The 17545-nt window shown below is 37.5% G+C and overlaps 2 protein-coding genes across 2 annotated transcripts; both read left to right on the top strand.

Annotated features, from left to right (window-relative positions):
* Positions 1 to 348: 348 nt before the first annotated feature.
* On the top strand, positions 349 to 2480 carry LOC113290095 (pentatricopeptide repeat-containing protein At3g29230-like). The gene is made up of 2 exons (XM_026539625.1): positions 349 to 2122; positions 2210 to 2480. Exon 1 carries the CDS (start codon positions 490 to 492, stop codon positions 2008 to 2010), a length of 1521 nt encoding a protein of 506 aa, XP_026395410.1. The 5' UTR covers positions 349 to 489; the 3' UTR covers positions 2011 to 2122; positions 2210 to 2480.
* A 1209-nt stretch (positions 2481 to 3689) lies between these two features.
* On the top strand, positions 3690 to 5346 carry LOC113290094 (1-aminocyclopropane-1-carboxylate oxidase homolog 1-like). Its single transcript, XM_026539624.1, has 3 exons — positions 3690 to 4395; positions 4489 to 4813; positions 4917 to 5346. The coding sequence occupies exons 1-3, from the start codon at positions 3830 to 3832 to the stop codon at positions 5169 to 5171; spliced, it is 1146 nt and encodes a 381-aa protein (XP_026395409.1). The 5' UTR covers positions 3690 to 3829; the 3' UTR covers positions 5172 to 5346.
* Positions 5347 to 17545: the final 12199 nt, after the last annotated feature.

The raw sequence follows: 17545 nt of genomic DNA, 5'->3' as shown, positions 1-17545 counted from the left end.
AACGAGTAGAACATCAGGGTTCGACCATGGGGCTGTTAACAAAAAGAAAAGAAACTTGTGCCTGCCTCCAAAAAGAACTTTGGCAACTCCCCACCAGCCTTTATCCAGATAAAACTTAACAGATTTCTCTCACACTGCTAACAGTCCACGGTGATTTGGTTACAGCCAACCAGTATTTAAAGAAAGTCTACAAAGATTCTTCCAAACATAATAACCTGGAAATCACCCTACAGACTCTTAGAAGAGAAATTCATTTCACAGTTGCAGAAATGTAGAAACCTAAAACACCTCAAATTGATTCAAACCCAAATAATTGTCAATGGGTTTCAGAGAAATGAATACATTGCACCAAAATTGGTTGCAGCTTGTGTAGAGTTGAAGGTCCTTTGGTATGCACGTCGAGTGTTCGATCAAATTACTGAACCAAATGTTTTCCTTTGTAACTCTATACTTAAAGGGTACTCAGAAAACGAATTCTACAAGGAAACGATGCTTGTTTTTAATCAGATGAAGAATAGAGATATTAAACCTAATTGCTTTACCTTCCCATTTGTGATCAAATCTTGTAAGAAGCTTCTGGAATTGGTGGAAAGTAAGAAAGTTCATTGCTTTGTGATTAAAGCTGGGTTTCAAGATAACCCATTTATTAGCATTTCAATGATTGATTTGTATTCAACTCTTGGACAAGTAAAATCAGCACGTACTATGTTTGATGTAATGCCTGAAAGAAATATTGTAGCTTGGACTACGATGATATCCGGCTACATTTTATCAGGTGACATTGAAAATGCACGTTCCCTCTTTGATTTAACACCAGATCGTGATGTAATTATTTGGAACACCATGGTTTCTGGTTATATTGGCGAGGGAGACATGTGTACAGCAAAGAAGTTATTTGATGAGATGCCGTATCCAGATATAATGGCATATAATACTATATTGATTGGGTATTTCAATAATGGTGAATTCGAGAAAGGTGAGAGGTTCTTTAACGAAATGCCTGAGAAAAATGTGTTCTCATGGAATGGGTTAGTCGGTGGATATGCACGTAAAAGTCAGTTTTCTAAGGTTTTGGATGCTTTTGATAGGATGCTAAAGGAATCTTCTGATATTCCACCTAATGATGCAACACTTGTGAGTGTTTTGACGGCCTGTTCGAGATTAGGAGCTCTGGATATGGGGAAATCAGTTCATGTTTATGCAGAGAGTAATGGGTATAAACAGAATGTTTATGTGGGGAATGGGTTGATCGACATGTATTCAAGATGTGGAAGCATAGAAGACGCACTTGATGTTTTCAATGGAATGAACTCGAAAGACCTGATTACTTGGAATTTATTGATTAGTGGGTTGGCTATGCATGGGCGTGGAAGTGATGCTTTAACAATGTTTGATCAGATGATAAATGCCAATGTGAAGCCAGACAAGATAACCTTTGTTGGTGTTTTATGCGCTTGCACTCATATGGGCCTGATTGATGAAGGGTTTTCCTTGCTAAATATGATGATTACGGATTACTCTATCACGCCAGAAATTGAGCACCATGGGTGCATCGTCGATCTTCTAGCAAGAGCAGGATATCTTGAAGAAGCTTTTGCTTACATAAAAGCGATTCCTATGCAAGCAGACGCTGTTATATGGAGTGCTTTACTTGGTGCCTGTAGAACTTACAAGAATATTGAACTTGCAGAGTATTGTCTTGAACAGCTTATCAAGCTTGAACCAAAAAACCCTGCAAATTACGTCATGCTTGCGAATATATGCAAGGATATGAACAGATGGGAAGATGTTTCAAGGTTAAAAGTTGCAATGAAAGACACAGGGGTTCGGAAACCTACTGGATGCAGCTTAATAGAAGTGAATGGTAGTCTTAATGGGTTCTACTCGTTGGATGAGAAGCACCCCAAAAGAGATGAGATTTACAGGGTTCTGAATCAATTGGTGGAGCTGTTAAAATTACCGACTTACAGTTCAAAACTTGGCACACTTGAGGAGTACTATGTATTTTAAAAGACACTTTCTTAAATACGATGTCTTCAAATAAGGCAAAAGGAGATGGCTAGATTATCGAAGGATTCGATGATTTTTAAACAGCCACCACTTGGTTCTGACTTGTCTTAAGGTAAGTTCCAGACCTCTGAAACTCTAAAAGATTTTGGTACCATCATAACTGATTAACCTGCTTCTTTATCATTGCATCAAAATTCAGTTGACTTTGTTGCTTGCTGGTGTACAATATATGGGAACTTCTGAAAACATTTGAGCTAATACAGTCACTCTACAGCTTTTCTATGAACGTCTTGAAGTCTTCTTTTTCCACTTCCATTTTTCCTTTTGTTAAACTGTAATTTTTTTTCATTGTAATGTGGTGATTCTGGTGACTAAACTCTGAAGCAAAATTAGATGGGCTAGGATATCCCATTGTTTTTGCGTTTGGAGAGAAAACGACTTTTTCGACATAATTGATTCCCAGACAAAACTTTGATGAATGGGTGATTCATTATCTTCTGGTAGGGTATAACACATTATCCGACAGTTCCGTGGTTCTTAACAGAATGTGTAAGAGGAGTAAAGACAGTCGAGTGTTTCTTCTCTTCTCAAGAACAGAAGAACGCATCACACATGATAATTGGGTATGACACGATTACTTCTTCTTAGAGCATCCACAGTGGGCGACTAAACCCAAATATTTGGTTTATTAACGAGACGTAGTGGGACGGACTATCGATTAAATCCTGACCATCGACTATATTTCAGACTATATTTGGTCTGGGACCAAGACTAAACCCAAATTTGATCGCGCGGGACCTGAAGGCTACGCCCCACACCAGGCGTACATTTAGATTACGCCCCACACCAGGCGTAAATTTAATCTCCGCGCCATTTTTTTTTTTTCAATTTTGTATGGGGCGGACGTTTACACCTCCGCCCCATAAGATTACTTTGACTCTTTAGTGGGACGGGCAGAGATTTAATCGTCCGCCCCAAATTTTTTTTTTTTTTTTTTTTTTTTTTTTTTTTTTTTTAAAACAACGGCGGATGCATAGTGTTACGCTCGATCAAATTTAGTCTTCCAACGTAGCGTCACACACCAGACTAAACTCAAATTTAGTCGTTTTTTTTGGTCTTTGATCTTTGGTTATACTCGCACCACTGCAGTTGCTCTTAGCCACAATTTCATCCCAATCCTCACCGACCATTTACCCATTTGTCAACAACAGTTGGTAATTGTATGTGTACCTTCTCCAATCCATACGCCTAGAATTTGTGTCTAGCTGATCTAATACACATCTATTGTATGCGTGAAGTTCACCATTGCTGCTCAAATCCATGTCCTATCTTTCAGAAATGTACATTGCTGGTTTTTCGAGATAAGTATCTTCACTCGGAACAACCAGTACTTCCGGCATACTGTACCCTTGAGGGTCTGCCATTTACTGTTTCATGGGTCATTTCATTTGGACATCTCGGTGGGGAAGTCTCTAAGCCTTGGGATGTAAAACTAAAACAGATTGATCCGGACACATATTGGCCATGTACCACAGACAAATATTAATTCTGGAACACACGATGCCACATCCATGTATGGTGACATTTTAATTTCCTTTTAGAAACTGGTTATTAATTCCCACTAATTCTAGTGGTTGATATGAACTAAGAAAAGCACGTATTACCCTTCATTTCTCCGTTCCACTATGAGTGTGTGGTGCTATCACTTCATTACGTGGATGGAGCATATAAGTAACAGAAGAAGTACTCTTCAATCTTCATACCATTGATTATATCTCCTAACTTAATTATACCCGAGATAACAAAGAAAATCCGAACAATGGTGGCTTCAAATGGTAATAATCAAGTTATTTCCACTCAATCTGAATCAAACAACTATGATCGAATGAAGGAATTGAAGGCGTTCGATGAAACCAAAGCCGGGGTAAGAGGATTAGTTGATGCAGGAATTAAAGAGGTCCCAAGGATTTTTATTTCCCCTCCTAGTGATGACATCAAGAAGAATTTGGATTCCAACACCGAGTTAGCAAAAGAATTTAGCATCCCTGTTATAGACCTTGGAGACATTAAGAAAGGGGATGCTCATCAGCGCAGAATGATCATTGATCAAGTCATAAACTCATGTGAGAACTTTGGTTTCTTTCAAGTAGTGAACCATGGTGTTCCCAAAAATCTTACCGATGGAATGCTTGAAAAAGTGCGCTTGTTTCATGAACAACCTGCTGAAGTTAGAGCAGCCTATTATTCACGTAATCTTAAGGTGAATTGTGGTTATGTAAGTAATTTTGATCTTTACCAAGCACCATCTGCTAACTGGAGGGACACTTACTACTGCTCCATGGCTCCCACACCCCCAAAACCAGAAGAAATTCCGACGGTTCTAAGGTAAATTATTGCTTCACCATATTGCAGAAAATTTTGAATTTTGTAACCTGTGGTAGAAAAATTATAAAGATGTTTTTGTGTACCATCTCTTAGGGATACTTTGATGGAGTACTCGGGTCACGTAGAAAAATTAGGATTGGAGTTGTTCGAGTTAATCTCGGAGGGTCTGGGATTGAAGCCGAACTACCTCAAGGATATGGAATGTGCAAAAGGTTGGGCTCTTCTCTGTCACTACTATCCAGAGTGCCCTCAACCAGAACTCACTATTGGCACAGCCAAACATGCCGATTCAGATTTTCTCACTATACTACTACAAGATAACTACATCAGTGGTCTTCAAGTACTTCATGAGAATCAATGGGTTGATGTCCCTCCGGTGCCTGGTGCTCTCATCGTGAACATGGGTGATCTTTTACAGGCCAGTGATTCTAGGCCATTATTGTTATTAAATGTTTTGAAATTAAACAAGTGTTCTACACCAATTGTCCACTTGTTTAATGTCTTGTTGTTTTTGAATGCAGCTTATATCCAATGATCGTCTAAAGAGTGTGGAGCACCGAGTTCTAGCAAACCTTGAGCATCCTCGAGTATCAGTTGCGTGCTTTTTTCATGGTACCCGTCTTGAACAACCATCAAGGAAGTATGGACCGATCAAGGAGTTGTTGTCGGAATCTGATCGTCCTAAATATAGAGAAACAACAGTACACGAGTATATAACACACTTTCATGCAAAAGGACTTGACGGAAAATCTGCCTTAGATGTATTCAAGATTTGAACAACATCTTAATGAATAACTATGTATCTTAGTAACCTGCATTTTAATCTCATTTCGGTAAAATATTAGTGGTTGCCTACGTATTGGAAAATCATTATGCTCGGTTCACAGTCGGTTTCTTTTTCTCTTTCTTGAAATGGAAAATTAATGCAAATATGAGAACAAACAAATTAAACAGAAGAAAGCTTAATTAATTAAAAAATAAAGTCCACCATCAAATTCAACAACTCCTTTTAACATTCATCCATACCTTGGAATTAATAACTCTTATACCATGTATTCAAAGATGCAGCACATACATTTAATAAGTATCAAGAACAAAATACCAACGAGGAATCCAGCAAACGCATACAAGATGATGGAGAGAAAAATGACCAAAGCAACATTATCTGATGACTGATCCATATATGAATATCCTTCCAAGCACCCTGTTAACAGAAGATCGATCTGAAATTATTCAAAGGAAAAAAGAACTCAATCTCTCAACCAGATGTGTCTCCTAAAGCTCTCTTCTTTTCCTTAATTTCTTCCTTGTTGCAGGAGCTACAAGTACTACCAAGTTGTACACCTTAAATAGTTAAGTTTAAGTTGCATTATTATTAATTCTAGTGTAGGTAGCTGAATTTGAGACTTCCTGTGCAGACTCTAGCCGTTTTACTTTTTGTTATACGTCAAACTTGTCAGGATTTTCTTAGGGAATAATCGCTGACAACCGCGAAAATAACGGTTCTTGAGATATTATGATGAATAATAAGTAAACCAAGCACAAGCAACCATAATAATACGAGAAAGATAAATCAACTCACAAGACACAAGATTTATAGTGGTTCGACCAATACATATAACTTGTATATATTGTCTACGTCCACTTTGAGCCGCACCAACTCAAATCCACTATGAAGAAAAACGATTACAACGTCGTGTGAATCCCAACAAACCCTTGGTTACACCGCAACAATTACCCGAGACGATAATCTTGTCTCTTGTTCCTCACCAATATGCTCTCACAACGAAATCCTAACTTTAGCCCTAAAAGATATACAAGAAATCTCTCACCGATCTCTTAATCGTTTTCTACACAATGCACAAATTCTACAAGGCCTAACTACCTATTTATATAGGTTACAAACTTGGCCACCAAGAATTCTAATAGGAAACCCCTTCCCTAAATAACCATGGCTAACTTTAGGAAATAATTAATTAGTCTTCAATAACTAACAATCTCCCACTTTGAAGACTTATTGATTGTCTTCCATTCTTAAACTTTGGATTGACGGTGCTAAAACATCTTCCTTGTTAGTGCGGCTCCCCTCCCAGATCCTCATTCTGAGAGACCAACTAAAGCCTTGCAGAGCTTTAGCTTGTCTGATGTAACTCCCTTGGTAAACATATCCGCCGGATTCTTCGAACCAAGAATCTTCTCGAGCTTCAACTATCCTTCTTCTAAGAGATCCCGAATGAAATGATAACGGATATCTATATGCTTTGTCCTAGCATGATAGGCTGAGTTCTTGGCTAAATGTATAGCACTTTGTCTGTCGTTAAACAGAACATTATCTCCTTGTTCCTTGCCCAACTCATCTAATAATCCTTGTAACCAAATCATCTCCTTGCTCGCTTCCGTCACCGCTACGCACTCCGCTTCCGTAGTAGACAATGTCACCAACTTCTGTAACCTTGAGTTCCAATTCACTGCAGCTGACCCCATAGTATAAACATAACCGGTCGTACTTCGCCTTTTATCTACATCACCTGCGAAGTCTGCATCCACATAACCCCTCAAAATAGAACCACCTTTTCCATAGCACAATGGTACGTTTGTGTTACCTCTCATATACCTGAGAATCCACTTCACAGCTTCCCAATGTTGTTTTCCTGGGTTGCTTGCATATCTATTCACTACTTCCACTGCATGTGCAATATCCGGTCTCGTGCACACCATAGCATACATTAGACTCCCAATAGCCGAAGAATATGGTACGTTAGACATGTACTCATTTTCTTCATCTGTCTTCGCACACTGCATACTCGAAAGACGAATTTGACTTCCAAGTGGAGAACTAACTGGTTTAGCATTCTCCATGTTGAAACTTTTCAACACTCGTTAAATATATTCAGCCTGACTAAGCATAAGTACACCCTTGGCTCTGTCTCTTATGATCCTCATACCAAGAATCTGCTTTGCTTCACCAAGATCTTTCATATCAAACTCACTTGCTAATTGTTTCTTCAAATTATCAACTTCTTGTAGAGATGTTCCGACAACCAACATATCATCCACATACAGTAGTAATATAATGTAGTCAGAACCATTCCTTTTGAATTAACAACAATGATCTGCATTACACCGTGAGTAACCACTTCTATGCATGAAGTTATCAAACTTCTTGTACCACTGTCTCGGGGCTTGTTTTAAACCATACAAACTCTTCTTTAGCTTGCACACCATCTCTTCCTGCCTTTTACTATGAATCCTTCTGGCTGCTTCATGTAAATTTCTTCATCTAGGTCACCATGAAGAAAAGTTGTCTTTACATCCAACTGTTCAAGGTAGAGATCTTCATAAGCCACTAGAATAACACTACTCGAATAGTAGTCATCTTCACAACTAGAGAAAATATGTCGTTGTAATCAACACCAGGTTTTTGCTGGAAACCTTTCACAACCAACCTCGCCTTGTAGCGAATTTCTCAATTTGCTTCAAATTTCATCCGATAAACCCACTTGTTATGCAACGCCTTCTTACCTCTTGGTAATTTTACTAACACCCAAGTGCCATTCTCATCAAGTGAATTTATCTCATCCTCCATAGCAAGTTTCCACTTGCCTGAATCATCAGCCGCTAGTGCTTCCTTAATATCTTCAGGTTCGCCTCCATCCGTAAGTAATAGATAATTCAAAGCATACCTTGGGTTTGGTTTAGGAGTTCTTGACGATCTTCGTACTTCTTGTGAAAATGTAGGAATAACTCCCACTGCAGTAGAAGTCTCTTCAACTTGTACTTCTATGCCATCAACAACATCATGCTCTTCTTGTTCCACACTTCTTCCAAAAATATCATCAATATCGATATACAACTCCTTATCGACGTTGCTTGACCTGACATCTTCAACTTGTGTTGTATTCCTTTCCTTGTACAACTTGTTCTCATTAAAAGTGACATCTCTACTTCTAATAACTTTGTGACCCTCATAGTCCCAAAGTTTATACCCAAAAGCGTCAATTCATAACCAAGGAATATACACTTCTTTGCTTGAGGACCTATCTTGGGACTAAGATGAACATAACCAACACAACCAAAAACTTTCAAATAAGAAAGATTTACCTCTTTGCCAGTTCAAACCTCCTGTGATATCTTCTTATCTAATGGACTACTAGATAAGCAGCCGTCTCTGTTGCATGTGCCCAGAAGGTCTCGGACAAACTAGACTGAAACCTCATGCACCTTGCACGTGCATTCAACGTTAAATTCGTACGTTCTTCTACTCCATTCTCCTGTGATGTCCTTGGAAATGTCTTCTCCAAACGAATTCCATTTGTAGCACATAACTGTAAGAATTCTGTTTTGTCATACTCACCACCATTGTCTGACCTTAGACACTTCAACTTCAGACCAGTTTCTGTTTCAAACAAAGCTTTCCACTTCTTAAACACTTCATACACCTCGAACTTATTCTTCATGAAGTAAAGCCACACCTTCCTTGAGTGATCATCAATAAAGGTGACATAATACTGGAATCCGCTGTCAGATGCAACATCAATTGGTCCCCATACATCCGTGTGAACCAAATCAAGTTTTGCACTTCTCAAGTCTCTTCCTCCTCTCCTGAAACTAACTCGTTTTTGCTTTCGAAGAACACAGTCTTCACAAAAACTCATATCAACAGACTTCACCTTAGGTAGATATCCTCCCGAACATAGAATCTTCATGTTCTTCTCACTTATGTTCCCTAATCTTCTATGCCATAAGTTAGTGTCTTCACCACTACTAGCCACTGCTAATGTAGTTCCATCTGAAGTCCGGTATAGAGTACCGACTCTAACTCCACGAGCTAACACCATAGCCCCTTTCTTTACTTTCCAATTGTGTTTCGTTAACACAACTTCACAGTCATCATCACAAACTTGGCCCACAAACACCAAGTTCTTCTTCAAATTTGGAACGTGTCGTACATCCTTCAATTTCCATGTCGAACCATTGACTTTCAAGATCACATCACCCAAACCGATGATGTCGCATGCTTCACCGTCACCCAAGAATACTTGGCCATAGTATCCTTCTTTATAAGAGATCATAATACTCTTATCACCCGTTGCATGGAAAGAAGCTCCCGAGTCTATAATCCAAGACTCATCTTGCTTGTCCTTAGATAGTAGTAGAAAATCTTCTGTAATCATCTTCTTGTTATCAACAAGGACCTTCACCGGATCCGCAGCTGCAACTACGTTGAACTCTTCTTGATTACCTTTGTTTCCACCATTATTAACACCTTTGTTTTCCGGACAATCGCGCTTGTAGTGTCCTACTTTCTTACACGCCCAACACTCAACAACACCTCTAGTCTGGGATTGAGATCTCCCATAGACTTCCCTCTAGACTTCCATCTGGATTTGTTGTTGTTGTTCCTATTTGAACTCCTTCCTCTATCTTCTTCCTGCAAACTTAAGGCGGAGCTTGAATAACTAGAAATATAACCTTGTTCTATTCTTCTCTCCTCTTCAGCAATTAACCTTTGTTGCACATCATCAAGCTTCAACTTCTCGCTCTCTGCGGAATTGCTAATGGTTGTCCTTGCAGTCTCCCAACTCTTTGGTAATGACGAAAACAACCGTAAAGCTTGAACTTCATCATCAAAAGTAATACTAACTTTTGAAAGCTGAGAAATAATTGATTTAAACTTCCCAAGATGTGCTGAAATTGCTTCGCCTTCTTGCATCTTCAGATTAAATAATTGTTCACACAACATAATCTTTCCCGAGACTGATGACTTTTGATACAACTTTTCAAGTTTATCCATAAGATCCTTCGTACTAGTTTCCTCTTGTACGTTATTGTAGACTTCCTCCGTTAGACATCTACGGATCACAGCTACACACTTGCGATCAAGAGTTTTCCATTCATCGTCTTTATGTGCTCCCTTTTTCGCAACTCCGCCAAATGGATCAGCAATGTCTTTCTCATATAGGTAGTATTCCATCTGAGCTACCGTACTTTCGTTATTATCACCCATAACTCCCACTCCAATCGTACTACGATGAACCCTAAAGATCTAACCCGAGCTCTGATACCAGTTGTCAGGATTTTCTTAGGGAATAATCACTGACAACCGCGGAAATAACGGATCTTGAGATATTATGATGAATAATAAGTAAACCAAGCACAAGCAACCATAATAATACGAGAAAGATAAATCAACTCACAAGACACAAGATTTATATTGGTTCGACCAATACATACAACTTGTATATATTGTCTACGTCCACTTTGAGCCGCACCAACTCAAATCCACTATGAAGAAAAACGATTACAATGTCGTGTGAATCCCAAAAAACCCTTGGTTACACCGCAACAATTACCCGAGAAGATAACCTTGTCTCTTGTTCCTCACCAATATGCTCTCACAACTAAATCCGAGCTTTAGCCCTAAAAGCTATACAAGAAATCTCTCACCGATCTCTTAATCGTTTTCTACACAATGCACAAATTCTACAAGGCCTAACTACCTATTTATATAGGTTACAAACTTGGCCACCAAGAATTCTAACCGATTTAGGAAACCCCTTCCCTAAATAACCGTGGCTAACTTTAGGAAATAATTAATTAGTCTTCAATAACTATCAAAACTCCAATGTTACATTTAGAGACAAAGACGAAGTTTCCTCTGCAGTGGCTTCACCAACATCAAACTTCTAAAATGGAAAAAAAGGAGAGAAAGTGATGTTTACACTTTCTAAGTAGTGCATGAAGTTTTAAGAAAATTAACTCTCTACCTCACCTAACCCTGATGCAGCAGCAAATAAGTTTCCATATATGCTTTTAGGTCTTTAACCTTCTGACATGCGTTTGGTGAAAAATAAAACTGGGTAAAGAATATATTTTTCTCTTCTAGTATGACTTCGGCCCTGCCAAAAAAACAATAAAAGACAGAATCCCCCATGCATGCACCCAGCTGAGTCAGCCAGAGGTAGCGGTCCAAATAAAATACTACCTCCGTTTTAAAAAAAGAGTGAAAAAGTAAAAGTATCTATTTTCTAAAAATGGATTTTTTTCTCTCCTAGTTCTTGACAGGGAATACATTTTTACAACTGCTCGAATTAGAAATATTGCCATGCCTGAGACTGACCAAATTTATTATTACGGTGAAAAACTGCCAATGTAACAACAAACTACTGCTCGAATAAATTTACTGGCAGAAGAGTTTGTGTGTAATACATTTGTCCAGGAAAAACACAGGACAAAATATAATCTTGTGAAGAAAGCGGATTCTGGGGAAACTATCCATGCTTCTCTTGTCCGAGATTCTGGGTCCTTGAAGTAGTTGCAAAAATGTACCATCGTAACCATTAGCCTGTTGCTTCTATTTTTTTTGGTTTTAAATCTAACATGTTCTTGCCCTCATCTGTATGTAGGGCTGCACATGGGGCGGTACAGTCCGGGTTTCTTATGAACCCGGTACCTGTACCTGGAGTTGACCGGGTTTTCATTTTGAGGACCGGTACCTGTACATGTACCTGTACTTGTAACACCGGTCCGGTACAAGTTGGTGCCGGGTTTTTACCCACTGCAGTTATGTCTCCATCTAAACTCATTGATACTCAAAAAAAATGTCCAAAATTCCAAATCCATTACAATGATTAATCAATTTAAGAGATAATTTTGATCAAAGTACTGAATCACAATGAAACAAATTCACACTTTTATGTGTATTCAACAAAATCAAGAGTACAGTAATTAATCAATCCATTAGAGCACAAACCCATCTATCATCATCTCGTGAACACCACAAATCCATCTTCACCTGAATCAAATTTCAATTTCATACACAAACCAACCTGTATTTCCTACTTGACTTTAAATTCGTAGCCAAACCCTTCAATTCCATACACAACAATATCATTATTCTATTGCAGCAACCAGCCAGCATCAACAAACCCCAAATCTCCCAGAAATAGAATCACAAACCCTAACATGCGATTAGAGATGGTGAAGAATAAGAAGTAATCATATATCTAAAATCAATTGAAAAATTTAAATAGACATGCAATTAATTGAACAAACCCTAAATCAGATGAATAAATTTTTACCTTGACTTGTTGTTGATTGATTATTCAAGAGAAGTAAATCAGTAACTGATTTTCTTCGTTGATGGTAACTGGTAAGTGGTGGTGGTGGTGAATAAGAAGGTGGTGTTGATGATCAGATCAACTGCTTCTTTTTAATTCACAACAACAATTTCACTTGGCATAGTAGTGGTGAAAAAGAAGGTGGTGGTGGTGATTCTGGTTAAAAATACGTGAACCATGGATTGTTCTTCATCCTTCAGTTGAGAAAAAAAGAAAAAGAGGCAAGTAGAAAGAGTGAATGAAAGAAAGAACGAGTGAATGCGTTATGTTCGATAGATTATAAGATGCTATGAATACCTAGCATCAGTGGCTAGGATTCTCTAATCTGGACGGTTATTATACATCGGGTTTCTGGGTTTGAAACTGCCTGGAATAAAGTTAGAATCGGTACCTGTACTCGTATACAACCGGTTCTGAAATCCATTCGCAGTCCCTGTCCCGTCTATTCCGGTTCCGGTTCGGTTTTTTCGGTTCCTGACCGGTACAACTAAAATAGACCGGGTCTTGTGCAGCTCTATTTGTATGGGCTGTGTTATTATGGGAGCATATTCTTGAACCATTGACAATTAATTTCCTTTAGACCTCAACATTCAACATAATGATCAATTTTTGTGTGGTGAATTACACAACAAACTTGAAAAGCCCATGTACATTCTGTGGATTCATTGTTGAACATTTTTTTTTATAGATCCATTTTTGTGAATTACATAGCAAACTTGAAAATCCACATTCAGTGTATTCATTGTTGAACATTCTTTTTTTGATAGATCCATTTTTGAACATGAATATTAGATGTAACACTAACTTCATCATATAGCTTGACCGGCTCTCCAAATTCTCGGTTTTATAGCAATCATATGTAAATTTTGTTGAGGTTAGTAAGATTAATAGCTTGTCACTTGAGAAATTACTTATTTTTTTGACTCAAAAGACAATGTATTAAGAAAAAGTAACTATACCACCAAGATGGTGGCAAGCTACAAGAAACAAGGAGTTCTCAAGAGTGAGAAACAGAGAACCAAAGCTTGAACATAAATTTTGTTAACGAGGAAACTGCAACTGCAGAAAACCCCCGGGACCTAGTCCAGATTGAACACCAAACTTTATTAAGCCACTAAACACTCTAGCCTACTATCAAAACTTCGTACTGGAGTGTAGTTGAGACCGAATTTACCGTCAAAACGATTCATTTACAGTTGCGCTCCTTACGCCTTTTGAATATTGTAAGACTCTACGCAAATTATTCCCTTAGCTGACATCCTTTACAGCCTAAGAGTTGCTTCAACTCAATTGAAGACTTTAAACCAATCTTCCTCCCACAAATAATCCTATATATAATTTTCGTTTTGATCAAACATCAAGGTGAGATAGGAAATCGATTGCACTAAGCAAAGTCTAGCAAACCTAAAAATCCGGTACTTACGACTCCGTAAGAGCAGCCTAGATTATTATCCACCTCACAGGTAATTCCTACTCCGATGTCAACAAAGAATCGTTATGAAGGAATATACCCGTGGAATCACAAAATCTGAGACGAATAACTTTGCGTTTTCTATCTATCTTGCCTGTTGGAGCTAAAGGCTCAACAATCAGTACCAAGATCAGAATACACGAGCTATCAAAATAAAGATAGTTGGACCTGGCTTCACGAATCCCTAGGTGAAGTCTTTTTAGTCTAAACCTAAAAAGGTTTAAAGGAGATGACGACTCTAGTTTACAACTAGGACACACAAGAATAGTGTTAGAGATTTAAAAATCCCAATTGTTTGAGGTTCTCCTTATATGGACTTTTAAGATCAAGGTTCCTTTATATTTAAGCTAAGGTAGATTTGGAATCAAGCAATCAATAATCATCGTTAGACGAAAACTTGAATTGAGATTAACATAACAGAATATACACAGGTTAGGATGAACCGTAACCGAACCGTGTACGATAACTTGTGCATGAAAGGTTAGCCTATCCAAACGAACTGTAAGATTAACCTTTTTCATATAACACTTTAAGACTTTAATCTTGAGTCACAACCATAGGTTATCATGTGATCAAATATGTCTAGATAGTCTTTTTAGAGAGTTGTTCAAATACCGATTATCTCATAGAAATAATTCAGATGCATCTGAAAATATTAAACATGGTAAGTATGTTTACTTGGTACATGTACCGTATTCCTGTCTGTGAGTATTTTTTTCATAGTACGTGTACCAGGTTTGTATACCCTTAAGACAAAAATGGGTTCAGGAGTCAACAAATCTTTTCTGGTTTGCATACTGGGTATGTGTACCATCCTGGTTAAGGAATCAACAGACCGGTTTGCATACCATCCTGGTTCACGAATCAACCGACTTTTTAAGGTGTGCATACCGGGTATGCATACCAAAAGTCATTGTAGAACTATAGCTACGTCGGTACGTGTACTGGGTGCATCTACTGTGGCTCCGGACCTATAACAGTTGTGCCAGTAAGTGAACTGGTATGCATAATGTCATATATCCAGATTTACAGTAGTTCTATATCTTTATAATAATTAATCAATTTGAAATATTCCCGAATAACATCAATGAAACATATCACTGTTCCAGGCTATTTTTCAAATGATTAAATCTTGAATCATGATTTAGGTCATAAACAATAAATTGTTCTTAACCAAATTCATCAAGTATGAATAAATGTTCTTAAGCTTATTCAACATATTTCGAGAATGATTAACAAGATATACTTGACTCAAAATTTCTGTTATGCATGTAATGTCATAAAGGTGAAAACTTGAGTAATAGGTGGTTCAAGTCTTCACTTACCTTTTGTTGATGAAGTTCTCCAAAAGCTTCCGTTGTTCTTCTCCTTCAAACGGTAGAACATAGTGATGTCTGGTACTCAACTACGTACTTCTATCATAATCCGGGACTTGACTAAATGTAGATTAGAAATCAAGATATAGTTTTGATCAACTAAATTTGACAACAATCTTGAAATAACAACACTTATGAGTTCGACCGAGCAGTGCTCTAACATGACCTACTTGTGATTATATTAATTAGGTTTTGTTCATACAGGTTGCCGAATGAAAAAGTTGGTGGTGTTTTTAGTACCCTCTCATTTTCAATGTCCGAGAACCCAAACCTATATATTTCGCTCTCACAAGTTTTGGAATGTTATGATTGTTTTCAAATTTAGTTGATCAAAACTATATCTTGATTTATAGTCTACCAAAGTAAGTCTCAGACTAGGAATAAAGCGTGGTAGTTGAATATTAGAATGAACTGATTGACCTTTAAGATTGAAGATTGAAAAATGAATGAAGACATATACGAGGATTTCATCAACAGTTTGGTCAGGAAACTAATTTGGTCAGTACGTGAACTGGTCTATTTTAAGTGGTTTCTGGACGCTTTTTATAATTCAAGTACACGAACTGATATGGACAGTTCACGAAATCTTAGATATAAAAATTTCCTGTTCCGAGAAGACATTTTGTTCACAAACTGTTTTGGCAAGTTTACGAAATGATTTTGTCTTTGAGAGTTATATAATAACTTCATTATTGGATGGTTCACGTACAACTTAACAATTGCTCTTAGGCTAACGTTTTGGTGCATAAAGCTTATATCGATAAATAAACGAGTTCACATTCTTCTTTGTAATTCAAGGAAAACTCCTTACATCCTTACACGAAACAAACTATACTTAGAAATTGAGATTACTTGGTACCAAAGTAATTCGTAAAACAAGAAAACTAGTTCACGAACCTAGCTTTGATTGTAAGCTACATATTCTTGTTCATTATTATAAATACAGGACTCTGATCTGCATACTGGAATCTCAATTCTAGCACTTATATGTCCTAGTTGCGGCTAAAGTGTTCCTCTAAATACCTAGGTTTCCTCGAGAAACTGTTAGGTTAAGACTTTTGAAGTCTTCGTTAAGGGATTCGTGAATCCCGGTCAGACTATCTTTTACCTGATAGTACTTGGCATCCGAGATCTTATCTTTTATCGTAGTTTTTATCTACTCTAAGGTCTATTTATTTTGTTATATTATCATTCGAGAATTATCGATCAGGGAATAAGATTGGTAGAAATTACGAAGTTCTCTCAGTCTCATACTCTGTAATAATCTCACAATTTTTATATCTTTCCTTATATTGATCTTGTGAGGTATAATCGATTAGGCATCTCTATAACCTTTTGAAGAAAGTAAGTTATCATAATTGTTGAGGTTTGCTTGATATCCCATTTATCCTTGAAGATTCCTCATAAGCACACATATTACGATTACCTTGATTGTACATCTTTTTGAGATTGTCTGTTAGTAGCAGAATAATTAAAAGTTTTCATTGCGATTGAAGCAACTCATAGGCCGGTAGGTAAATGATGTTAGGTATGAGAATCAAGTGTCTAGGATCTTGCGGGATCCAAGAGACGTAAGGAGGAGGACTAGAGCTGAGTTGCTCGGTTTAGTCTCAACTATATTCCAGTCTGAAATCTGATAGTAGGTTAGTGTTTTTGGCGGTATAATACAGTGCGGTGTTCAAACTAGACGGGGTCCCGCAATTTTCCTACAAAAATTATAGTTTCCTCGTTAACAAAATTTCTGGTATCTTGTTTTATTTGTTTTCGACATTATATTTTCTATATTTATAAGGATACTCGCACTACATAAAACCTACAATACTCATGAATTCGTGTCTCGAAATATAAATTATAATACTTGCCTTATTGAAATTCGGTTCATAAATAATTCAAGTACATACTTGGTTGACTTTGTTTTATAACAGGGTATAAGAATCTTTTTTATTGAACGAATTTCCCAACGGACGAAAAAGCTGATGATGTATTATGTTCTCTCTCATTTAAAGTATTTCCACTATAATTAATGAGTGACTGCTAGACTATAGGGAATGCCATTTGCCACTCCATAAGAATTGCCTTAACGGGCTTTAAAATGGCAAGCTTTGGAAACCCATAAAGTTTAGCTGACCCCTTAACTAACACAGGTTCCTGACTTTAACAGAATCTTAGGTAACCCCTTAACA

The sequence above is a fragment of the Papaver somniferum genome, chromosome 6 (assembly GCF_003573695.1).
Source record: "Papaver somniferum cultivar HN1 chromosome 6, ASM357369v1, whole genome shotgun sequence".
In the NCBI taxonomy this organism is placed as follows: Eukaryota; Viridiplantae; Streptophyta; class Magnoliopsida; order Ranunculales; family Papaveraceae; genus Papaver; species Papaver somniferum.
The sequence above is the reverse complement of the archived record's forward strand: the minus strand, read 5'-3'. Positions and strand labels throughout refer to the sequence as shown.